This window comes from Vidua chalybeata, chromosome 11, assembly GCF_026979565.1.
Source record: "Vidua chalybeata isolate OUT-0048 chromosome 11, bVidCha1 merged haplotype, whole genome shotgun sequence".
In the NCBI taxonomy this organism is placed as follows: Eukaryota; Metazoa; Chordata; class Aves; order Passeriformes; family Viduidae; genus Vidua; species Vidua chalybeata.
The window spans coordinates 20,626,475-20,646,222 of record NC_071540.1 but is presented as its reverse complement, the minus strand read 5'-3'; the positions used below and the strand labels follow the sequence as shown (position 1 = coordinate 20,646,222).

Below are 19,748 nucleotides of genomic sequence, written 5' to 3'. Positions count from 1 at the left end.
AGTGTGCTGGAAGAGCTGGAAAGGTTCCTGCCTCAGCACAGGAAGCAAACTGTGCACTGTCTGCACTTCAAGGCCGACTGCACAACTCACAAAAACAGGGCAAGAGGGAAATACTCTCCTCTATTCCCAGACAAAACCAGCATTATCCACAAATCCCAAATGCATTTCTTTTCCCTTTTCATTCTGGGAGAAGAGACCAGATTTAATTGTTTCCCCCATCTGGTGCACATTCACAGTACGTAAGAATGAGTTTAGTTTCCCATACATGTGTCAGATCAAGACCTCAGGGAGAAAGAAGAATCTGCATTTCCAGAAGCCACATGCCAGTTCCCACTGGCTCTGCCACGCACAGCACGAAAACACCCAAACCAACCAGGATTCAATATAAGTTGTTCACAGGCTATACCTTCCAAAGGGACAAGTACAAATACTACATAATGAACAGAATCACTTTTAAAATCCATGTATTTGTTTAACCGTTAAAAACAGACAGGTACAGAAAGAGGTGGCCAAACCAACAACTCCCTGCCGCTCCAATTAGTGTTGCCTGCACGCTCTGGGAACGTTCTTGCGGAACCAAAGCTCTGGACACCTTTTCTGGCAAGAGCTGGAGACAACTGGCAGATGATTCCCAACTGTGTGAAGGGCTGAGGCAGAGCCACAGGCCCAGGGCAGCTCTTTCATGGCATCTGGCTTAACGCAAAGGCATTGAGAGAAAAGGTTGTCTGGGGGTTATGTCAGAGAGCGAGAGAGAGCGAGAGAGAGAGAGCACGAGGGACACCACACCAATGTCAGGGAATACTGGAAGTTCCTCTTTCCCTGCCACTGCAAGAGGAAAGTACAACAGATCTGTGGGTCCCAGAGTTAGGATAGAGTTTGGAATTAGCTTGGTCCCATGGATATCAACATCACTTGACAGACTCAGAGCTAAAAGCAAGGCAGGAAGGCTAAGGGCAGCAGAACTCCACGTGTTGCACACACACACACTCTCTCTCCCTCTCTTCAGGCTGTCTGAGGCCCCAGCAAGGCCAGCTCAGGAGCTTTTCCCATCCACCATGTAATAGCGATACATTAAACCTAAGACCAGTGCTCCGATGATGGGGATCAGCCATGTCGACCAGAAACTACGGGGAGAGAAAAAGAAACAACAAACTAAAACATACACGCCACAGAAACCAGAAGAAAGTACCTAGTTAATAATCCATTCCCAATACCCATCCCTTGTTACACATCCAGGGAATGCCTGGGAGCTGTGCCCACAGGTTGGCCCCCTAACCACGGCCACAGCTGGGGCAGGCCCCACTGTCCCCGTGCTCAGGCTCTGCCAGCCCCCACGAGAGGCCCAAGTGTGGCCTTGTGCCTTAGAAAACAGCAGCTGGATGGATGAAGTTTCCAGCTTGGCACATTCAGAGACCAGTGGGGGGGTTTGTTGTTGGTTTGGTTTTATTTTCCTTAAATAAGTCAGGCTGTAATTTGTGTTGTACAAACAACACTGTTGACTCAAGGATGGCAACGGCTACAGCTGTGCCCCAGTAAATCTGCCTTGCTCAGACTCCAGAGGCCACAGGCTCACCCTCAGCAGCCTCCTGAACAAAACCTCCTGCACCAGCTGCAGGAGACCAGGGCCTGAGCTGGTTCTAAGGATTTTCAACTAGACTGGGCTGATCATGGTAAAATCCTCCAAAAACCCACCCGTCACTGTGTTGTGCCACCCCTCGGCCCACAGCACCCACCCAAACAACCCCTGTGGTGACAGGGATGCAGCCAGCACTGTGCAACACCAGTGCATGGGGCAGAGAATTCCAAACACTGGGATGCTGGTTCTGCCCAGCACAGAGCAGAGCCAGGCTCACATCCAGCAAGGGAGGTGCACACTCTGGCACTTGCTTTGGAGTATCTGCTTGCCAGGACACTGCAGTACATCCCCAGGGATTTTCCTGCCCTTTGGAGTTAATATGCAGCTCTACGAACAGCGTCCCAACCCCTCCATTTCTCACTCTTATTTTCAGGACATACTATACCTTGTTTGGCCTGAGGATGTCCTACTTGGATTCTGGAGGAGGAAAGAGTGAGTTAGCAGAAGAACAAAGGAACATTAAACGTGTGCTAATAAGACAAGCCTGAACGTGTGATTACAAATAAGAGGGAAAATAACCCTCCTTTCCCAAACACCCCCTGTCACCAGTGTGGATGGTTTTGGGGATGTTTGCTGTCATCTTCATGTTCTTTCCATCAATCCAATTGGTTCCACCCAGTCACCAGCTTCATGCTGGAACTTGCACCCCTCTCAAAATAAGGCCCTGCTTATTACATCACAGTTTTGGGGTGGTTTTGTGCTTCCCCCTTATTTATTTGTACATTACTGATTCTCTCTCTTGCTGCCATCTTTAAATTACACTGGAACCTCCTTTTAAAACACATGATGCGCTCTGGAGAGAGCCTTCAGCTGCACACAACATGCTGGACTTACTGATCAGAAGAGAAAAATATTTGAATAAAGTATTTAACTCAGATCCCAGGGAGCTGCTCTGATCATCACTGATTTCTGTGCACAATTTCAGCATGTGATTCTGTTTATGAATCAGAGGTGAGTCAAACAATAAATGTTAAGGTGAATATGTACATAACCACACAGCTCCATGTCATAACTAAGCATAGGCTTTACCCAGCCTGAGTTATCCTTGATTTCCCTGCTGACAGCTCCCTTCTGGATTCCTGCTGCTCTGCAAGTGGTCCTGTTCAGAGGAATATCTCCTGAAAGCCCTGTTGAAGGCAGAGCTGTGCCCTGTCCGGCCTCCCAGCCCAGCCAGCTGCAAGGCACATGTTTACCTCCCAGCTGGGATTCTATTTATTGCCTTTCCCTCTCCCCATCCCTTCCAAAGGCATTTTTGCAACACTCTGCCTTGTTCTAGTCCAGGAGCACCTGAGTGTTAAGCAACACCACTGATCCCTGAGGCAGTTAACAGAGAATTCCTGTTTGCCAGCCGGCCCCTGTTGCTGTCTCCTAGCTCGAAGGGAACAACAAGGAAACTAGTTCCGTGGTCAGGACACAGCCAGAAATGCAAAAAATGGTCTGTGGCTCAAGGTGTGGAAAAAACATAGCTGCTGCCAGCAGAGAAAGGGCACAAAAACTCACTTCCAATTTCACACTGAGGTGCCCACTGAGGTTCAGAACAAAAACAAAGGTAGAATTTGCTTGGGAAATTTATTCATGTGTAGTTTGCGTAAACATAAAGCCACAAGCTCACAGGAAAAAAGGGGTGGAAAAAAAACCTCCAATAGACATGTGACATTAAATAAAAGCAGAAAACTGAAACGCTGAGAGCTTACCTTAGAACCTTCCTTTTCACGATCGTTCTGTCAGGCGGAAAAAGAAGAAGAAAGAGGTAAGTGCTGACTTCAAAGGAAGGCTGCAGCCTTTATGAGGGAATTGTTCTGTACAAAGGTAATTGCCTGGGCTCAGTTTTCAAAGAAGTCCTTCCTTTGGCACCCAAAGGCAGGCAGAAAGGTGTTTGTGCCCCTGGGAAGCCTCACCCTCCTGAGCTCAGAATTACAAGGCAAAGGTGGATTATGCTTCCACAAGCTACAGAGGGAACCCATGAATTCAGCTGAAGTGCCCCGATTTAAATGAAGTGAGAAATCTGTTCTGAATGGGGGAAGGAGAAGACTAATTTAGTTCAGTTTCCCCAGCAGAAACCCTGGGCAACACAGGGACTGCCTGAGCCCCTCGACTACTAACTTATTTCACAAGACACACCTTGGTGTCTTTGGGGGTTACACGAGGCACTCACCGGGTGGACCTCTCCAATGTAGTACTGCTTCAGCATTTCCCTGGCGTCTGTGGAATGCCCCACATCTTCAAAGCTCTCAGTGGCATCTCTGCCAGCTTGTTCAAGCAACACCTCTTCTCCACCTGGGTGCTGGAAGAGAAGAGTCCAGGTGAGCCAAGGGCTGGATGCAGAAAGGCACTGAGGATGTCATCAGCCTTCCTCCAGCCCGCACCGCTGGACGCCTCAACCAACACCATCAATAAAATCTGACAGAGGTTCAATTGCCCAAGCTCTCCTCAGGAATTCACAGGCACCACTGGAGGAAAGGATATTCTACTTCTTCAGGTACTACAAAAATGATGTTTGGCTGACTCTGCACACAGACGTGCAATACTGAACTTGACCCTGTGTACGACCACCAGTGACATGGGGGAGGAAATCAAGAAGTACCACAAAAATGATACTGTTTAACATCATACACTGATTTCAGAGATCCAGAGCTACAACAGCCAAATCCCCAGGGAGCTCCACAGTGACAGTGCCACTGCTGTGGGTGGCAGCTGGTCACAGCTGACTCTCAGATGGGAGGAACTGGCACAAACCCCGGGTGTGGTTCTGTTGTCTCTGGTGGGCTGGGCTCTGTCCACTGTCAATGTCACAATTCCAGGAACAGCCTGGCCATGGAAAGCACTAACCACAGACCTAGCAAAGGACAATCCCTTTACAGCCTGAGTGTGAACCACCAGCTAATCCAGATACACCAATAAAGTGGTCACACATCCCAGGGCACTCACAGGGACTAACCCAGTTTTCCAGGGCTTCAGGCAACCAGCCCTGAATTGGAGAAGAGACACTGGGCTACATTTCAGATCAAAGGACCAACACACCTGCTTCTCTCTGTCATATCCTTCTCCTTCCCTCTGACACAGAGCAGTTGCCACCCCTCCTCTTGCTTCAGTTTGTCTGCTTTTGCTGCCAAAAGTCTGAATATTCCCTCCAGACCATCCCACCTCGTCCCAAACGCAGGATGGACACAATCCAGCCCCCTTGGTTGCTCCGGTGCGTTGCTGCAGGCAATCCTCGTATCACAGCTCTTTATTTGGAATAAAGCCTTTATTGGCCAGGTATGTCACTAAACCAACAGAGAGCTTTCTTAGGAGCCACAAAGGGCAAAGTGGAGGGACACAGTTGGTCACAGGCTGGCTGAGCTGGGGCACCAGGTGAGGTTCCATGGCTCATTCCCTGTGTCTGGCTGCAGTTCTTCTGGCTGCTCCTTCTCCCACACCAACCCTCAGGCTCGCTCAGTCCCAGAGGAGGCAGATCAGGGAATGCTGGATGTTGTCTGTTCACATTGCTCAGAACAACTGTCCAGTTTCCAGCTAAGATCCACTGAAAAGCTGCTCATTTACCTAACACTTTTAGAATAACTCCTTAGGGTTGCCTCACCAGAAATCTCGTATTTCAGACAGGAGAATACCTGAATTTTAAGCAGACAACCTTCTTTTCCTAATAATTCACCCTAGAAGGATAGATAAAACCCTGCAGCAACGGGGAACGTGCAGTGGATCTTTCAGTCTCTCCACAGGCAAGAGACAAGAGGAAAGATAAAATTCAAAAGAGAAGGAGAACAGTAAAGTTCACTCTTCTTTACGTCTCTGGCTCTGAAGCCTTTCTATGCACTTGCTAAATCCACAATTATTTATTCGTGCACATCTGTCTTTCGCTGCCATCTCCAAACCCCCCAAAAAAAGACCTTCCAAATATTTTGGCATCTCCTAATTCTGAAGGGCTCTGTCCTCCAGACAGCGCTGCTGCAGCCAAACAATTCCTACCTTGTCCTAGCCCAGCAAACATAAACCCAGACTATTTGTACAGGAAGTCATGGGCTCTGCCACAAAACTGCCCAAATCTGCAGCTCAGCTGCCGCAGGAAAACATGGAAACAGTGTTGCAAACTATGGAGGGGAGGAAGACTGCTTACACAGGGGAAACAATGGCTGGAAAATGTCAGTTTCTGACAAGGAACAGCCAAAAGCAAACCAGAAGGAGAGAGGTGACAATAAAATTGGGTCCTCTGTGCCACTGGACCTTCAGCACACACAGTAACAGTGACTTGGAAATGAGGGCACATCCCAGACTTCCATAGGGAGAGAGCCTGGAGTCCCCTCCCCACAAACCCCAAGAACCTGTCTGCAAATGTCTGGCTGGGAACTGCTGGTACAGAACTGCTGGAGACACAAACGAGCTCAGAGCAACACCAAGCTCCAGGACTAATTAGATCACTGTGTCAGGTAAGAGAAAAGATCACCAGGTTGAGGAGGGGTGGAACTTTCATTCCCAGTGCTCAGAGCTAAAGAAATAAACCAGGAGAGGGACGAGTATTCCTGTGCAATAAATCATGTGCCAGCACCATCCAAGCCAGAGCCAAGGACGAGCAGTCACCTGGACGAATGATCCACGCATCCTGCACAGTGCTGGTTGTAAGGCAGGGAAAAGGTTTTCCAAAAACACCTCTGCAAAGCTGGAGCAAGTCAGCATGAGGAGACTCAGATGCCTGGTGCTCCTCCTTCCCTTGAAGAACACTACACCTGAAACCAACTGAGCGATTTGGGTCACTGGTGTCACAACCCAGGCTCCTTCCACCTGGAAACTGGAAATGGATTCCTGCTCACACTTATCACGGGGATCAGGAACGGCAGCATGTGCTGAGACACAGAGCTGTGGGGGCTGCTGTGGCCTGTGGGCTCAGATAACAGACACAGGAGCTTCCTGGAGAAATGTGGATCTCCAGACTGCCCTAGTGATATGTGAAAATTGAGAGAAACTGTATCCCTCCAGCAGAAGCATAAATAAGTCTCTTACAGATTGTGCACAAGTTAAAAGCTCAGATTTTGATACTGTGTGAGCCTGACAGACCCCAGAGCACCTGCAGGAGGTACAGCTGCCTCCTTCCACCCCCACTCACCCCAAGCATACAGCACCTCCTGCTCCAGCCACAGCCTGCACATGCTTATCTAGATCACTGCAACCAGCAGTAATAGCAGGTATCCTGGTGTGGTCCAGTTACCCAGATCTGGGAGAAAACAGATCACCCAAAGGCTCTCTTAGATTTTAAAATAATCCCATTTCATTTCAGGCACAGCACAGGAGATTGCATCTCCCAGAAACACCTGCAACGCTTTGTGCTGTCTTTGCACATCTCCTAGATTTGATTAGTGGTCTTACAATTCAGTAAATTTTGTTCTGTGACAGATGTCTTGTTACTCCTATTACACATAATGTGAACTCAAACTGGCCTGCACTTCCAGCAGCACACGGATTTCGGGCTGGCTGACCTGCAGCGTGTGATTCGCAGGAATCATGAAGCCAAATTCAGCCTTTCAGCGGTGACTTCTTCAGGATTGCACAACGCCACCCACGGAAGGTGCCAGCAGTCTCAGCAATCCCAGCCAAATCTGCGAGCAGAGGCCAGGAAGGGCACCCACCAGCTCCTGCTCCAGCGCCCAGGCGGGCGGGGGGACACGCGACAGGACCTGAGCTCTGCAGCTCCAAACCAGACAAGCACTCCTGGTGCCCTCGCTCCCCGGCACTCCAGAGGGTAACAGACACAAAGAGGATTTCTGCCAATAAATTAGGCCTTGATCTACAGCTCCCCTGTGCCAGCAAGGGGTGTGCACAGCACAGTGTTGTGTCAGCCACGCTGGCACAGCTCAACAGTGCCCTTATTCTTCTCCCTCTCCCTCTCCCTCCAAGTAGGACTTTTTATGTCAGAAAAACACAAATGGGGAAAAGGGCCTGGAAAGGACAGAGTGAAATATCATCTCAGGGTGAAACACCATCTCAAGGTGACACTCAGGGCACTGCTAAACCTGGCTTGCTGGAGGGACTGAAGTGTTTTTCTGGGCTCACTTATAATTCCAAAGGTGTCCCAGGGAGCAGATCCCAGACCTCATGTTAGAGAGAACATCAAGGTTAAGACTCAACCTCCTTGCAGCGTCCACGCTCTGAATCACAGCACAGAGACAAGTGTAAGACAAGATTCAGGGCTCCTGCAACTGCTGACCCAAGCTCCAGCTCATTCTGGCTCTTCCTAAACCCTAACCCAGCACTTTCTTATTCAGAAACCAGCTGTGAATGGCTTTTCCAAGTTTTTGCCTGGTCGTCCCCTGCATCTACTTAGCCTTTGTGCACCCACAACTCCCTCCCACCAAGCTGTCCTGCCTGGAGCAAAGGAGGCTCGGGGGGACCCTCTGCCTGTCCACAGCTCCTGCCAGGAGGGGACAGCCGGGGGGGTCGGGCTCTGCTCCAGGGAACAGGGACAGGAGGAGAGGGAACGGCCTCAGGCTGGGCCAGGGCAGGCTCAGCTTGGACATCAGCAGGAATTTCCCCATGGAAAAAGGGTTGTTCATGGGCAGGGGCAGCCCAGGGAGGTTTGGAGTCCCCATCCCTGGAGGTGTCCAAGGAACACCTGGATGTGGCACTCAGTGCTGGGGACGAGGTGGGGATTGGGCACAGCTTGGACTCCATGGTCTGGGAGGGATCTTCCAGCCTGGACAATTCTGTGATTCGGTCATTTTCTGGGCCCAAAGAAGAAACCAGATTGTGTCCAACTTTATAAATAAATACTGAGAGCTGCAGAGCGAGGCACAACCTCCAGCTGCCAGGTGATCACTCCCTCCTGCCTGATGCACCTGTACCCTCTCCACGGCAGCTCTGTCACCCCACAGCACACAGGCTTCAACCACGTGGGCCTGCAGGGAAACCAGAGCTGAATTCAGAGCAGCAGAACCAACAAGCTGGAACAAGTGCATTCCAATGAAGTGTCTTCTTTGGAGCTGGTTCAGCCCAACCTTTGTACATTGCCCTGCAAATGCCACAAAGTCTTTGCTGTTATTTTAAGCTGGGATAAACCCCGTAGAGATTTTCATAGAGCCACAGAATCACAAAATATCCTGAGCTGGAAAGGACCCACAGGGATCATCAAGTTCAACTCCTGGCCCTGCACAGAGCCCCCAACAATCCCACCCTGGGCATCCCTGGCAACGCTGTCCAAACTCTCCTGGAGCTCTGGCAGCCTCGGGCCGTGCCCATTCCCTGGGGAGCCTGGGCAGTGCCAGCATCCTCTGGGGGAAGAACCTTTCCAGATATCCAACCTAAATTTCCCCTAATACAACTTCATGCCGTTCCCTCGGGCATTACTATTTTGTCACTATTTATTCCCACTCCATTTCCAGCTCTCAACAGTTAGGACACCACTCTCAACCTTCTCAAAACCAGAAGACAAACGCAGCGAGTCTTGAAGGATTTTTTTGTCCGCACAGCCAAGGGGAAGCGGAGATTCGGCAGAAGCTGCATTGTGTGCAAAGCCCGGGTGCGTGGTGCTCTCGGGGCAGGCAGCAGACTGGTGCCTGCGGTATCACTGTCACCTCCTCCTCCGAGTTCTGGGGTGCCCCTGCAGCCTCCACTGAAGTGCCCCGACCCCGCTCACCCTGAGGGAGGTCCCCGCGACTGAAGGAAACCTGCACCTCCCCGGCACCTACCTGAACAGGTTCCCCGGAAAGCCTGGAATCCCCTCAGAGGAGCCCAGCGCAACCCCTGCCTCCGGCTGGCCGCGGCCACCGCGACCCGCCATGCCGTCCGTCCCCCGGAGGTGAAGCGCGGCCGTGGGGCCCCGCAGAGCCCGCAGAGCCGGCCCGGGGAGCTGCCCCAGCGACACCGGGACCCCCCCAAACCCCGGCCGGGCCTGCGAGCCCCCTCCTCCCGCAGCCGGCCCCGGCACCTCTGTCCCCACGCAGCCCCTGACCCCGCAGGGCCCTCCGGCCTCACACGGCCCCAGCCTGTCCCCGCTGCCCTCAGCCCCCAGGGGCCGGGCCGGCAGCCCCACTGCAGGCCTCACCTCCTCCAGGAACCGGGTCACATCGTACACGCGCCCGTGGATCACCAGCCAGGCCTCACGGCTGGAGTTCCGCTTCGCCACCTCCTCCAGGGTGAACACGGGCGCGGGCCCGTCCCCCGCCGCCGCCGCCGCCGCCGCCGCCGCCGCCGCGGCCTCTCCGCGCCGCCCGCCCTCCATGCTGCCCGGCGCGGCTCCGCGGAACGCGCGGCCTTGACCCGCGCCGGCCGCCGTAGCGATGACAACGCCCCGTGCTGTCCCCCGTTCCGCTCGGAGACCAATGAGGAGCAAGCTAGAGGGGGGCGCTGCCGCCGCAGCCAATGGGAGGGCGCGGCGGCGGGCGTGGGCCAATGGGGAGCGGCCGGGGCGAAAGGCGGGAAACGGCGCGCGAGCGTCGCCTCTGAGGCGGCACCGGGGTCGGTGCCCTCAGCCCCGGAACCGTCAGTCCCCGCTCCCCCTCAGCCCCGGAACCCCCTCAGCCCCGGAACCGTCAGTCCCCGCTCCCCCTCAGCCCCGGAACCCCCTCAGCCCCGGAACCGTCAGTCCCCGCTCCCCCCTCAGCCCTGGAACCGTCAGTCCCTGCTCCCCCCTCAGCCCCGCTCCCCCCTCAGCCCCGGAACCCCCTCAGCCCCGGAACCGTCAGTCCCCGCTCCCCCCTCAGCCCCGGAACCGTCAGTCCCTGCTCCCCCCTCAGCCCCGGAACCCCCTCAGCCCCGGAACCGTCAGTCCCCGCTCCCCCCTCAGCCCCGGAACCCCCTCAGCCCCGGAACCGTCAGTCCCCGCTCCCCCCTCAGCCCTGCTCCCCCCTCAGTCCTGGACCCCCCTCAGCCCCTGCTCCCTTCACCCCCATTCCCCCAGTACCGGCTCCGAGCCGCCCTGTTACCCCCGTGCCACCGGAGAGCACGGTGCCCGTCAGCAACCTGCCCTCAGCTTTTCCACTGTCCCTTGCAGTTCTTCCTGCAGGTATGTAAAAGAGGTGTGATCCCACAGCCCCTGGAACCCAGCCGGTGGCCGTGCAGCACATCTCCAGGTCCTGACTTCCCCCAGGTTCCAAAGCAAAGCTCACACTCGGGCCTGACAAGAAGCGCTGGGCAATTCTCTCCTCCCTCCAGCCACGTTGAGCAGCTTCAGGCTCAGAGGCCGTTCAGAAGCTCAGGGACCCGAGTAACTCATGAACCCGATGGTTTCCCTTTAGGAACTGGCATTTGATGCGTTTATTTCCTTGTGCTTGCAGCACAGGTACAAGGCTGGGCGGTGCATGTTTGTTTAACAAGTGCTGAGGAGGCAGAAACGCCGAGCTGTCAGTGCTAACCTGTGACCAGCACTAAAGGGTGAGTGTGTGTGCAGGGAGAGGCCAGCGGGCTCACGGCTGGGCAGGTCACAAACCCCTCTGCATCCTAGAGGGAGCCCAGGTGAACTTCTCTGTTTGGACAAGTCCATACATTCACCTACCCAGATATGGGAAGTAAAAGGCTCAGCCTGTTCTGAAACCTCTCCACAGTCACCTAGTCAATATTCAATATTAAATACTGAGCTGCTGCTCCTTTTGATCCTTTTTGTCTACTTTTTCCCAGTCATCCCTGGTTCTGTGTGTAACCCAGGATCCTCTGACACGGATTTGTTGTGCCCAGGCAGCCCAGCTCTTGGCACCTTTCCTAACCAACATCTTTCCTTCTAGATCCTTCCCTTTCCTTCTAGATCCAACCCAGTTCCAACGGGACGAGTTACCTTTGCTCAGACTGGTTAAGAGATTCTGTAATCTACTTCATGGGTTTCTTAATAAGTGCCTCTGTGCTTCCTTCTCTCCATCCCTCACACCTGGAGGGTTTCTCTGTGGATTTTCAAAGAAATCTCATGACTCTCCTCCACATTTCCCTCGTCCCCCGTTCCATTGCTCCCTGGTTTTCTGCGGCTCTCCACTGCCTTTCTGTGGCCAGAATGGTCTTGGAAGGGACCTTAGAGCTCCCCCAGCGCCACCCCAGCCATGGGCAGGGACACTTTCCAGTGTGCCAGGCTGCTCCAGCCCCCATGTCCAGCCTGGCCTTGGGCACTGCCAGGGACGGGGCAGCCCCAGCTGCTCTGGGAGCTGTTGTCCTGTCTGGTGCTCCAGCACAGCGAGAGCAGAGCCTGGTGACCAGGGGCCCTGGTGGTTTTCCTGTTCTGTTTCCTGCTCTAACTCCTCCAGAAGGAAGTGACAGGCACGAGACCGCGGCAACCTGCAGATCCTGTTCCCTGGAATATTTTCTTTCATCTGTAATCACTTCATCAAAAGCCATAAATCAGTGAGGGGAGGCTCCAATGCACAGCAATTTGTGCCTTCCTGCCCAGTGTTTTGTTTGGCATGTGGAACTCCAAAGCTTTTCCTGAAAAATGGATGGTGACACCACAGGAGGACTCAGTGAAACTGGATAGTGAGGCCACTGGCATTCCTGGTCCTGCTTCCATCCTCCCTGCTTCCTCTTCGTTTGTTGGAGACGATTCAGGGAGCAAACCAGCGGGTTCATTTTTGTATTTACTCTGGAATTCACCGTTCCAGGCTTGTTTTCCAGTCCTGGGTGCTGTTAACACACTGTTGGCTAAGGCAGACCCTGAAGAGCTGCAGGAGGGAAGCCTGGATTGGGGTGCCAATGCTGTGCCCTCCCCAGCTCCAGAAAACATGTCAGGAATTGTCACTTCCTCCAGCTCTGCCGGGGGATCACTGCTCCTGTGACATCTGTCCTGTCACCACGCTGTCCAAACCCTCCCGGGAACTGCAGAGACCTTGTGGATCTGCCTGATAGGATGGGAGGTGATGTCCTGAACATCCCAAGGGGGCACACCTTCACCAGAGGGCATTGGAGGAGGAGATGGCAGCCCAGAGGGACACGCACAGGAGGCAGAAGAAGGAGGCTAGGGGAGTTTTCCCAAGTGAAACCTGGCTTGGAGAAGGCAGGTGGCTCTCCTGGTGCCACAGGGAGGAATCTTGCTTTGCTTCCCTTGGGAGAGGACGCCAGGACTCTCTTTCCTGACCTTTGTGCAAAAACGAATGAAATTACTCAAAACTCTAAAACTTGCGCGGGGCCAACGGGATTTGCTGAAGTGGCTGGCACATCTACTTGGAGCCATGTGGGTCCTCGGGGCCGAGGTTACCGTGGAAAACCACGGAATTTTCTGCCCAGGAGAGCAAAGGCAGCGCCTGAAGCGCTGCGAGCGGGACTGGTCTCAGCTGTCCCTGGGGCTGATCAGCCCCTGCCTGGATGGAGGGGACAGAGCTGAAATCCTGGGCTCCCACCCTGGCACCTCCTCCTGCTTCTTGTGACGGAGAAAGAGCAAAACCACTTTGTCCGTGAATATTCCACGTGGGAAAGGGTTTGACCCAGAGCGTGGCACTCGGTCACCTCCCCTCAGCCCAGGAAGCAGCTGTTGGGATTGCATCCTTCACGGCATTCCAAGCGTGGCCCTGCCATGTCCCGCTCCCACCCTGCTCCCCAGGGCAGTCCCCCCGCCCCAGGTGACCCTTCTGCTTCACACAGATTATTTTTATCTTCGTTTGCCAGTAAAAATCCCTCCCAGTTTTTCTGTTTTCCATCTGACACACGGATTTTTCCCGTGTGTGTTTCCTCCTCTCCTGGCCTGGGGCAGAGGGAAGGGAGGATCCCGGATCACCTCATGCCAGAGGAATTTTCACGTGCTTTTCCATCTCAGGTGGGAGAGCCTCCAGGACAGAGTTAGGAATGTCCCCTGGGCCGAGGAGACACGTGTCCAAGCAGGACACCCCAGAGTGGCAGAGAACCACGCCATGATCCCGAGGATCTGCTTCCAGTGCCATCGCCTCCAGGCACCAGTTCTGCTTGGGAATTGGTGAGATCACTGGGAAACCAGGACTTCTAACTCGTTGCCCCAGGTCTGTGTGACCGTGGGACAATCCCTGCCCCAAAATCCTGCCCAGGGGACCTGGTTTGCTGTTCCAGGTGAGGGGGATTGGCAGGTGGCTGGAGCACAGAGCACAGCAGAGCGGAGGTTGTTCGGAAGACCAGAAAAAAGGCAAAAACCCGTGTCTGCGCCGGCAGGGTGGCACTGCCAGCTGCGGGTGACAGAGCTTAACACACCTAGGCCTGCCCAGGTGGTCTCAGCGCTTACAGGTGGGTCCCGTGGGATGGGCAGCGGGCCGACCCCGAGCCCCCGGGACCGGCGGTGGCCCGGCCTGCCGCGCTCCCCACGTTCCGCCCTTCCCCTCCCGGGCGCCAGAGGGCGACCGACCCTCGCCGGCGGGGTTGGCGCGATGCTCGCCGGGAGTTGTGGGCGCGGCGGGGTTGGCGCGGTGCACGCCGGGAGTTGTAGGCGCGGCGGGGTTGGCGCGACGCACGCCGGGAGTTGTAGGCGAGGAGCCCGCTAGATAAGGCCGCGCGCCGAGGGTTCCGCGGCGCGGCGTTTGTGTCGTCACTTCCGGCGCGCAGAGGCCTGGCGGGATGGCGACACGGCGGCGGGAGCGGGATCCCGATCCCGACGGGGCCGGGATGGCGACGCTCCTTGAGAAGACCGTGAACGGCTGGGTCCTGCAGTTCTACTTCCACCGGGCCATAGAGGCCTATCGCTCCGGGCGCAACCGTGATTTCCGCCAGTTCCGCGACATCATGCAGGGTGCGCGGGGCCGGGCCGGGGAGCGGCGGGGCCGGGCGGGCGCGAGGCGCCCGGAGCGGGCTGCACCCCCTGACCAGCCGTTTGTCCCACAGCGCTGCTCGTGCGGCCCCTGGACAGGGAGCCGGACATGACCCAGATGCTCCGCATCATGCAGCTGCTGTCGCGGGTGGAGGAGGGCGAGAACCTCGGTAGGTGCCCGGCCCTCCCTGCGAGCTCTGCGGAGCCCCGGTGCTGCTTGCAGCCCGCTCCTCCTCCCCCCGTCCTGTGTCCGTGTCCCGGCAGCTCCCGGAGCTCTGTCCCTGCAGGGAGCAGGGCTCTGGGCCGGGCTGTGCGGGTCTCCCCGCGGGTCAGGGTCAGGCTTCTCGTCTGTCTCGCTGGGGGCCAAGAGCAGCGTCCGGGGCTGGCCTGCTGGGCAAACCCATCAGCCTGGTGACTCCTGCTGAGCCTCAGCACGTCCAAAATGCTGCCCTGGCTCAGGGCTGGGCACCCGGGACGTTCTCCAGTGCTGGCTCCAGGATTCCCCGTGGCTGTTGTGGGCAGGAATTCAGACACTTGGCGGTGGCTGAGCCCGGGGGGCTGTGGGGGGTGTGGCACACCTGTGCAGGTGAATAACCAGCTGTGACCCCCCCCCCCAAAACGTGTGGATGCCAATTCTTGTAGATTGCACCTTCGACAAGGAGTCAGAGCTGACCCCACTGGAGTCAGCCATGCTTGTCCTGGACTTCATCCATGAGGAGTTCTCTGTGGCCGACAGGACGATGGAGGCTGTGCAGAAAATGGTCAAGGAAGCTGTAAGATCTTTCTTTCTCAGTAAATGTGTGGTGCAGCTTTTGCCTCGCGTGGGTGATGGTGGGAGCTGCCTCACGTGTGGGATTCCCTCCTTGTCTGCAAACTCATACCTGCAGAGATGGGGGAGTTCTGTGTGGGAGCTGGCACTGAGCTGCTCCCTGTGCCCTGCTTCAGTCTGTCCCTGTTCTCCTCTGCAGGCTGTTGTCGTTTGTATCAGGAACAAGGAGTTTGAAAAAGCTTCTGACATCGTCAAGAAACACATGGGGAAGGAGCCCAGAAACCAAGTGAGTCCGTGCTGGAGTGAAGTGGGAGCTGCTGGTGTGTGCAGAGGGGGTCTGATGTGTCCTGGGAGGTTTGGGGTGAGGAGGCCACAATGGAAACAATCCTTCTGGAGTGCTGGTCCCTTGGTGCTGCACGTTTGGATTGTCACCTTGGAGCCCCCTCTGTCACTCACCTCTCCTCACACACCTTCACAGCCCTTGCAGGCATCACCATTTATCCCTTGATGAGCCTCCAGCTCAGCTGCTGAGCAGGGGCTGGGAGCAGCAGCAGTTCCCATTCCTGTTCCTGCAGGCAGTAGGGTGCTTGGGCACTGCAGCAGGCGAGGAGAATTCCTGAAATAAGGTGCTTCTGCTGCTCCTTGGTTGCTTTCCTGTTCCTCTGGCCTTTTCCCAGCCTCATCTTGGTGTTAATTGGTTGTGCCTGGAGAATGCCAAGCGGGAAAGGCCCAGTCCTTGCCCACATCCTTGCTGTGGTTGTCAGTGATTCCCTTGTCCCTGCCCAGAGTGTTCTTACCTGATCCTATGAATCCCTTCTCCAGAAGAAGAGGAACGAGTGGCTGGCTGTCATCCGGGAGAAGAATCCCTCTCACCCAAAGATCAAAAACTTCTCCTACGAGGACTTCCAGCAGAGCATCTTTGAGTTCCTCAAGGGCTACATGGACGACTCGGAGCCCGCGCTGCTGACGGTGCGTGTCCACCCCGGGATCAGGTGCCCGGTTACAGCAGGGAAAAACCTGCCACGCTCTAAACTCAGCCCATTCCTAAGAGGTTTATGTGGTCAGACAAGTTGTTCCATCCATGAAACGCCTGTGGGAGGGGATAAAATGGAATGGGAGCACGAGGAGTCATCTCTGTAATGGTGCTGCGCTTTCTCTCTCTTCAAGTTATTGAAAAAGACTTTGAATTCGGAGCACGCCGGCAAAGCAAAATCCTCGCTGCGGACTTCTGAGTTTGTAGATGGGCTGAACGACCAGGCAGCAGCTCCAGAGGCCTCAGGAAGGGCAGAGGGCCCAGCCAGAGCTCCAGAGGTCTCAGGAAGGGTGGAGGACCCAGCCAGAGCTCCAGAGCTTGCAGGAGCAACAGAAGACCTGGAGGGAGCTACCTGCCCTGCAAAAATACTAGCTAGTTCCACAGCAGCTCCAGAGATTGTGGAAGAAGCCGGTGGCCCTGCAGCAGCTGTGGAACCCATGGAAGCAGTCACTGACCCAGCAGCAACGCCTGAACACTTAACAGCAGCATACGAGATCCCGAAGGGCACTGCAGAGCCTATGGAAGTAGCTAAAGAACCAGCAGCAGCAGCCCCAGAACTCCCCAGGGTGTCCACCAGGGAATCACAAAGGTGGGCAGAGGAGTCTGTCTCTAGATTGTGGCTGGCCTAGCTGGCCTCAAGATCTCTTCCAAAGGGTAATCCCCTGTGTCCAGGCAGCTCCCAACTCCCCAGATGCCTGCCCAGGCCAGCCCAGAGGCGATGGTGCAGGACTCTGGGTCCTGGGAAAGGTGTTGAGGTGGTTTGGTTCAGTTGCCGACAGGAAGTGCTGCAGTGCCCAGGGAGGGGGCAGTGGCTGCTCTCGTGGAGCAGCGCTGGGAACAGCAGGAGGCACTGGAGCAAGATTCTCCATCCCTGCTGCCTGGGGCACTGCGCCGTGCGGGAGGGAGTGCTGAGGGCTGGCAATGCCCTCTTCCATGGATTTGCGCTGTAGGGCCCGGAGTTGGGGATGCCAGTGGAGGGCAAGGCTGCATTTCGGGGCAGCAGAGCTCCCTTGGCGGTTTCCCTACAACCCTCCTGGTTGTGTTTATTTTATAGGCAGCCCCCCGGAGCTGTAACCTCGTGTGGGATTTCTGTTCTGAGAGAAGCTTTCAAGATCCTGTCAGACTCCGGGGACCCGGACGCCCTTTTCACCAAACTGGACCAAACAGACTTGCCTTCCCCCAAGCAACTGTCTCCTTCTGTATCCCACAGAACCAAGAGATGCAGAGAAGTGGAGAATCAAGCTTCTGAGACCTCACAACCTCCTGAAATACCCCATAACATCAAAAACTTGTTCAGCATAAGCAATCTGGTCATGGAGTTGGACGGCTCCTCCAGCAAGTCGAGCGAGTGCCCCGACTCTTCCCAGGAGCACGTGGTCTCTTCTGCTTCCAAACCTGCTCCGAAACTGCCCGATGAGCCCTTGTCTGCCCAGAGTGAGAAGTATGAAGCCCCTGTCGTGTGGTATTGTCTGCTCTGCCCCCAGTCTTGTCTTGCTGATGTTGGCAGCCTGAGCACCAAACCCTTGCCCTGTGTCCCAAGATGACTGTTGACCTTGCCCGCCAGCCTGTGTGGACCTGGGCACAGCAAACCCTCTCTTGCCCGTTTGTTTGGCTTTAAAATTAATTATGGGTTAATGAAGAGGAGACTAATGATCAGGTCCTGCTGGTAGTGAGGTGCTGCAGCTGGTCCTGGCAGGTGATTGCAGTACAAGGAACATGTGTTTTTCCACACTTCTCCCAGCTTCAACATCACTGGCTGCAGGAGCATCCTTCTCTTGTTTCCCACCTCTTAATAAATGCAGTGTCCAGAGGCTGGCTCTGCTTGCTTGGTGGCCCTGCACCTGCTCCCCAAAAAAAAACCTTCTCCTGAGCCAGTAGCCAAAGTAAACCCTCACCTAATTTCAGGTCCTTCCAAGGAAGGTGGAACAGCTCCTGTGGCACAGAGGAGAAGGACAGTTGGAGTGATGAGGATGAGCTCTTCGCAAATGCAAGTATGAGAATCCCCCTGGCAGGGACTACCTGTGCTAATCCTGGTGTGGGGGTCACTCACAGGGGTCTTGCTGCTGCTTGGGTGACTGAATTTTGAAACCAGAAATCCTGTGGAAAGGCTGGGATAAAGGAATCAGGTCGTATTGCAAGTCACAGGGTGCCCTCACTGCACAGCTCGGCAGTTAAGCCCAAGGCAGCTTCTCAGGGAGGTCTGTACCTCCCAAATTATGGGGAATGTAACTCTCTCCCTTGTTTTCCAGCATCACTTGAGAAGAACAACCTCTCCAACAACAGCTCCAAGAAACAGGTATGTGGAGTCTTAGGTGCTTCCAGCAGGCCCTGCAGTGGGGCACTGTCCCTACAGTGTCCATGGTAAAAGAGGCTGGAGCTGTGCCTGTCCTGCCTGCAGGGCATTGGGAATGTGCCTCAGGTCCCTTTTTGATGGCTCAGAGCAAGGTTGGCCAAATTCCCCTCATGCTGGACAGGTTCTTGTTCAGGCGAGGGACACACATCTGGCAGCTGTTAGCCAGGAACAGGTCCCACGCTGGTGCCACCAGGAACTCTCCTCCTGGCCCGTGGGAAGGCAGCTGCTGCACCACATCTGCAGTGCTGGAGTGTTGTGTGCAGCTGCCAGGACCTGTCTGCCTTCCCTGCCGTTCCTGGCACGGGTGATGAGGGAAGGAAGGTGCCAGGAAGGAATTGGCAGCAGGCTGTCTGCTGTGCAGCTGTTTCCTTGCTCTTTGTAGAAATGGACCATGCAGGAGAGCGAGTGGATCAAAGAAGGGGTGAAGAAGTACGGGGAAGGGAGGTGGAAAGCCATTTGCCTGAGGTACCCCTTCAGGAACCGCACGGCAGTGATGATCAAGGACCGCTGGCGGACCATGAAGAAACTGGGAATGCTCTGAAGTTGGGAGCCATGGGACTGTATGGGTTTTGGACCTCTTTTTTTTTTTTTTTTTTTTTAAGCTAGACCAGGGAGTTGTCTGTGCCAGTGGGGGAAGCCCCTCTGACACCAAAACCGTGGCTGGCAGGAACCCAGGAGCCCTGTGCTCCTGCTGTCTCTGCAGAGATCAGTGTGCTGCACGTGGCAGGGGCTGTTTGCCATCACTCCCTTGTGGAAAAGGCAGCACTGAGTCCCAACACTTCTGTGGGGAAGAGATCCAGGCAAGAGGATCTACTTGCTTTTTTTTTTTCTCCCATTCATTTCTGTTTTGTAAATGACTAATCTGTGAAGAGAAATTCCTCCCTTCCAGCTCTGAGGTTTAAAAATACAAAATTACTTTGTGTTTCAGTACTTGGAACTGTATGTTCTTTCTGTGCTAAAATTTTTAGTTCTGTCTGACTTTTGGTCACGTTTTCTTTGGACTTTTCCTGGTACTATCCTTGCTGTGTGTGAGCTCCAAGGGTGCCACATGTTCCTGCCTTCAAGTGCCAAAGCTGGAACAGTCACTTGTAAAATAAAGTTCCTTTCTTGTTTAATATCAGGAGTTGTGAAAGTGTGAATTTCTACCTCGTGGGTGGAAATGCAGCAGAGGGGCACATACTGCCCCAGGAATGTGGGGCTTTCCTTTCCCCTCTGGGAGTGCTGGGGTGGGAGCAGCGCTGCCCTGGAGCTGTGACACACCGGTGTACTTGGGAAACAGGAGTGTCTGGATTA

General features: G+C 54.9%; 2 protein-coding genes across 6 annotated transcripts; one reads left to right on the top strand and one right to left on the bottom strand.

Annotated features, from left to right (window-relative positions):
• Positions 1-447: 447 nt before the first annotated feature.
• Positions 448-9,879, bottom strand: LOC128793712 (cytochrome b5). Its single transcript, XM_053953088.1, has 5 exons — positions 9,666-9,879; positions 3,792-3,920; positions 3,331-3,357; positions 2,022-2,053; positions 448-1,124 (listed from the first exon to the last, which is right to left on the bottom strand). The coding sequence occupies exons 1-5, from the start codon at positions 9,840-9,842 to the stop codon at positions 1,034-1,036; spliced, it is 456 nt and encodes a 151-aa protein (XP_053809063.1). The 5' UTR covers positions 9,843-9,879; the 3' UTR covers positions 448-1,033.
• A 225-nt stretch (positions 9,880-10,104) lies between these two features.
• TERF2 (telomeric repeat binding factor 2) lies at positions 10,105-19,575 on the top strand. 5 transcript variants are annotated; one of them, XM_053952909.1, is made up of 14 exons: positions 10,105-10,625; positions 10,897-10,993; positions 13,347-13,502; positions 13,613-13,783; positions 14,099-14,282; positions 14,375-14,470; positions 14,943-15,073; positions 15,269-15,355; positions 15,895-16,038; positions 16,237-16,691; positions 17,157-17,543; positions 18,008-18,093; positions 18,352-18,398; positions 18,838-19,575. In XM_053952909.1, the coding sequence occupies exons 5-14, from the start codon at positions 14,111-14,113 to the stop codon at positions 18,994-18,996; spliced, it is 1,764 nt and encodes a 587-aa protein (XP_053808884.1). In that variant the 5' UTR covers positions 10,105-10,625; positions 10,897-10,993; positions 13,347-13,502; positions 13,613-13,783; positions 14,099-14,110; the 3' UTR covers positions 18,997-19,575. The 5 variants fall into 5 exon arrangements, with proteins under 5 accessions (XP_053808884.1, XP_053808882.1, XP_053808883.1 ...); XM_053952907.1 differs by having other exon boundaries at positions 10,107-10,625; positions 15,892-16,038; XM_053952908.1 differs by having other exon boundaries at positions 10,107-10,625; positions 10,710-10,993; positions 15,892-16,038.
• The last annotated feature ends 173 nt before the right edge of the window (positions 19,576-19,748 follow it).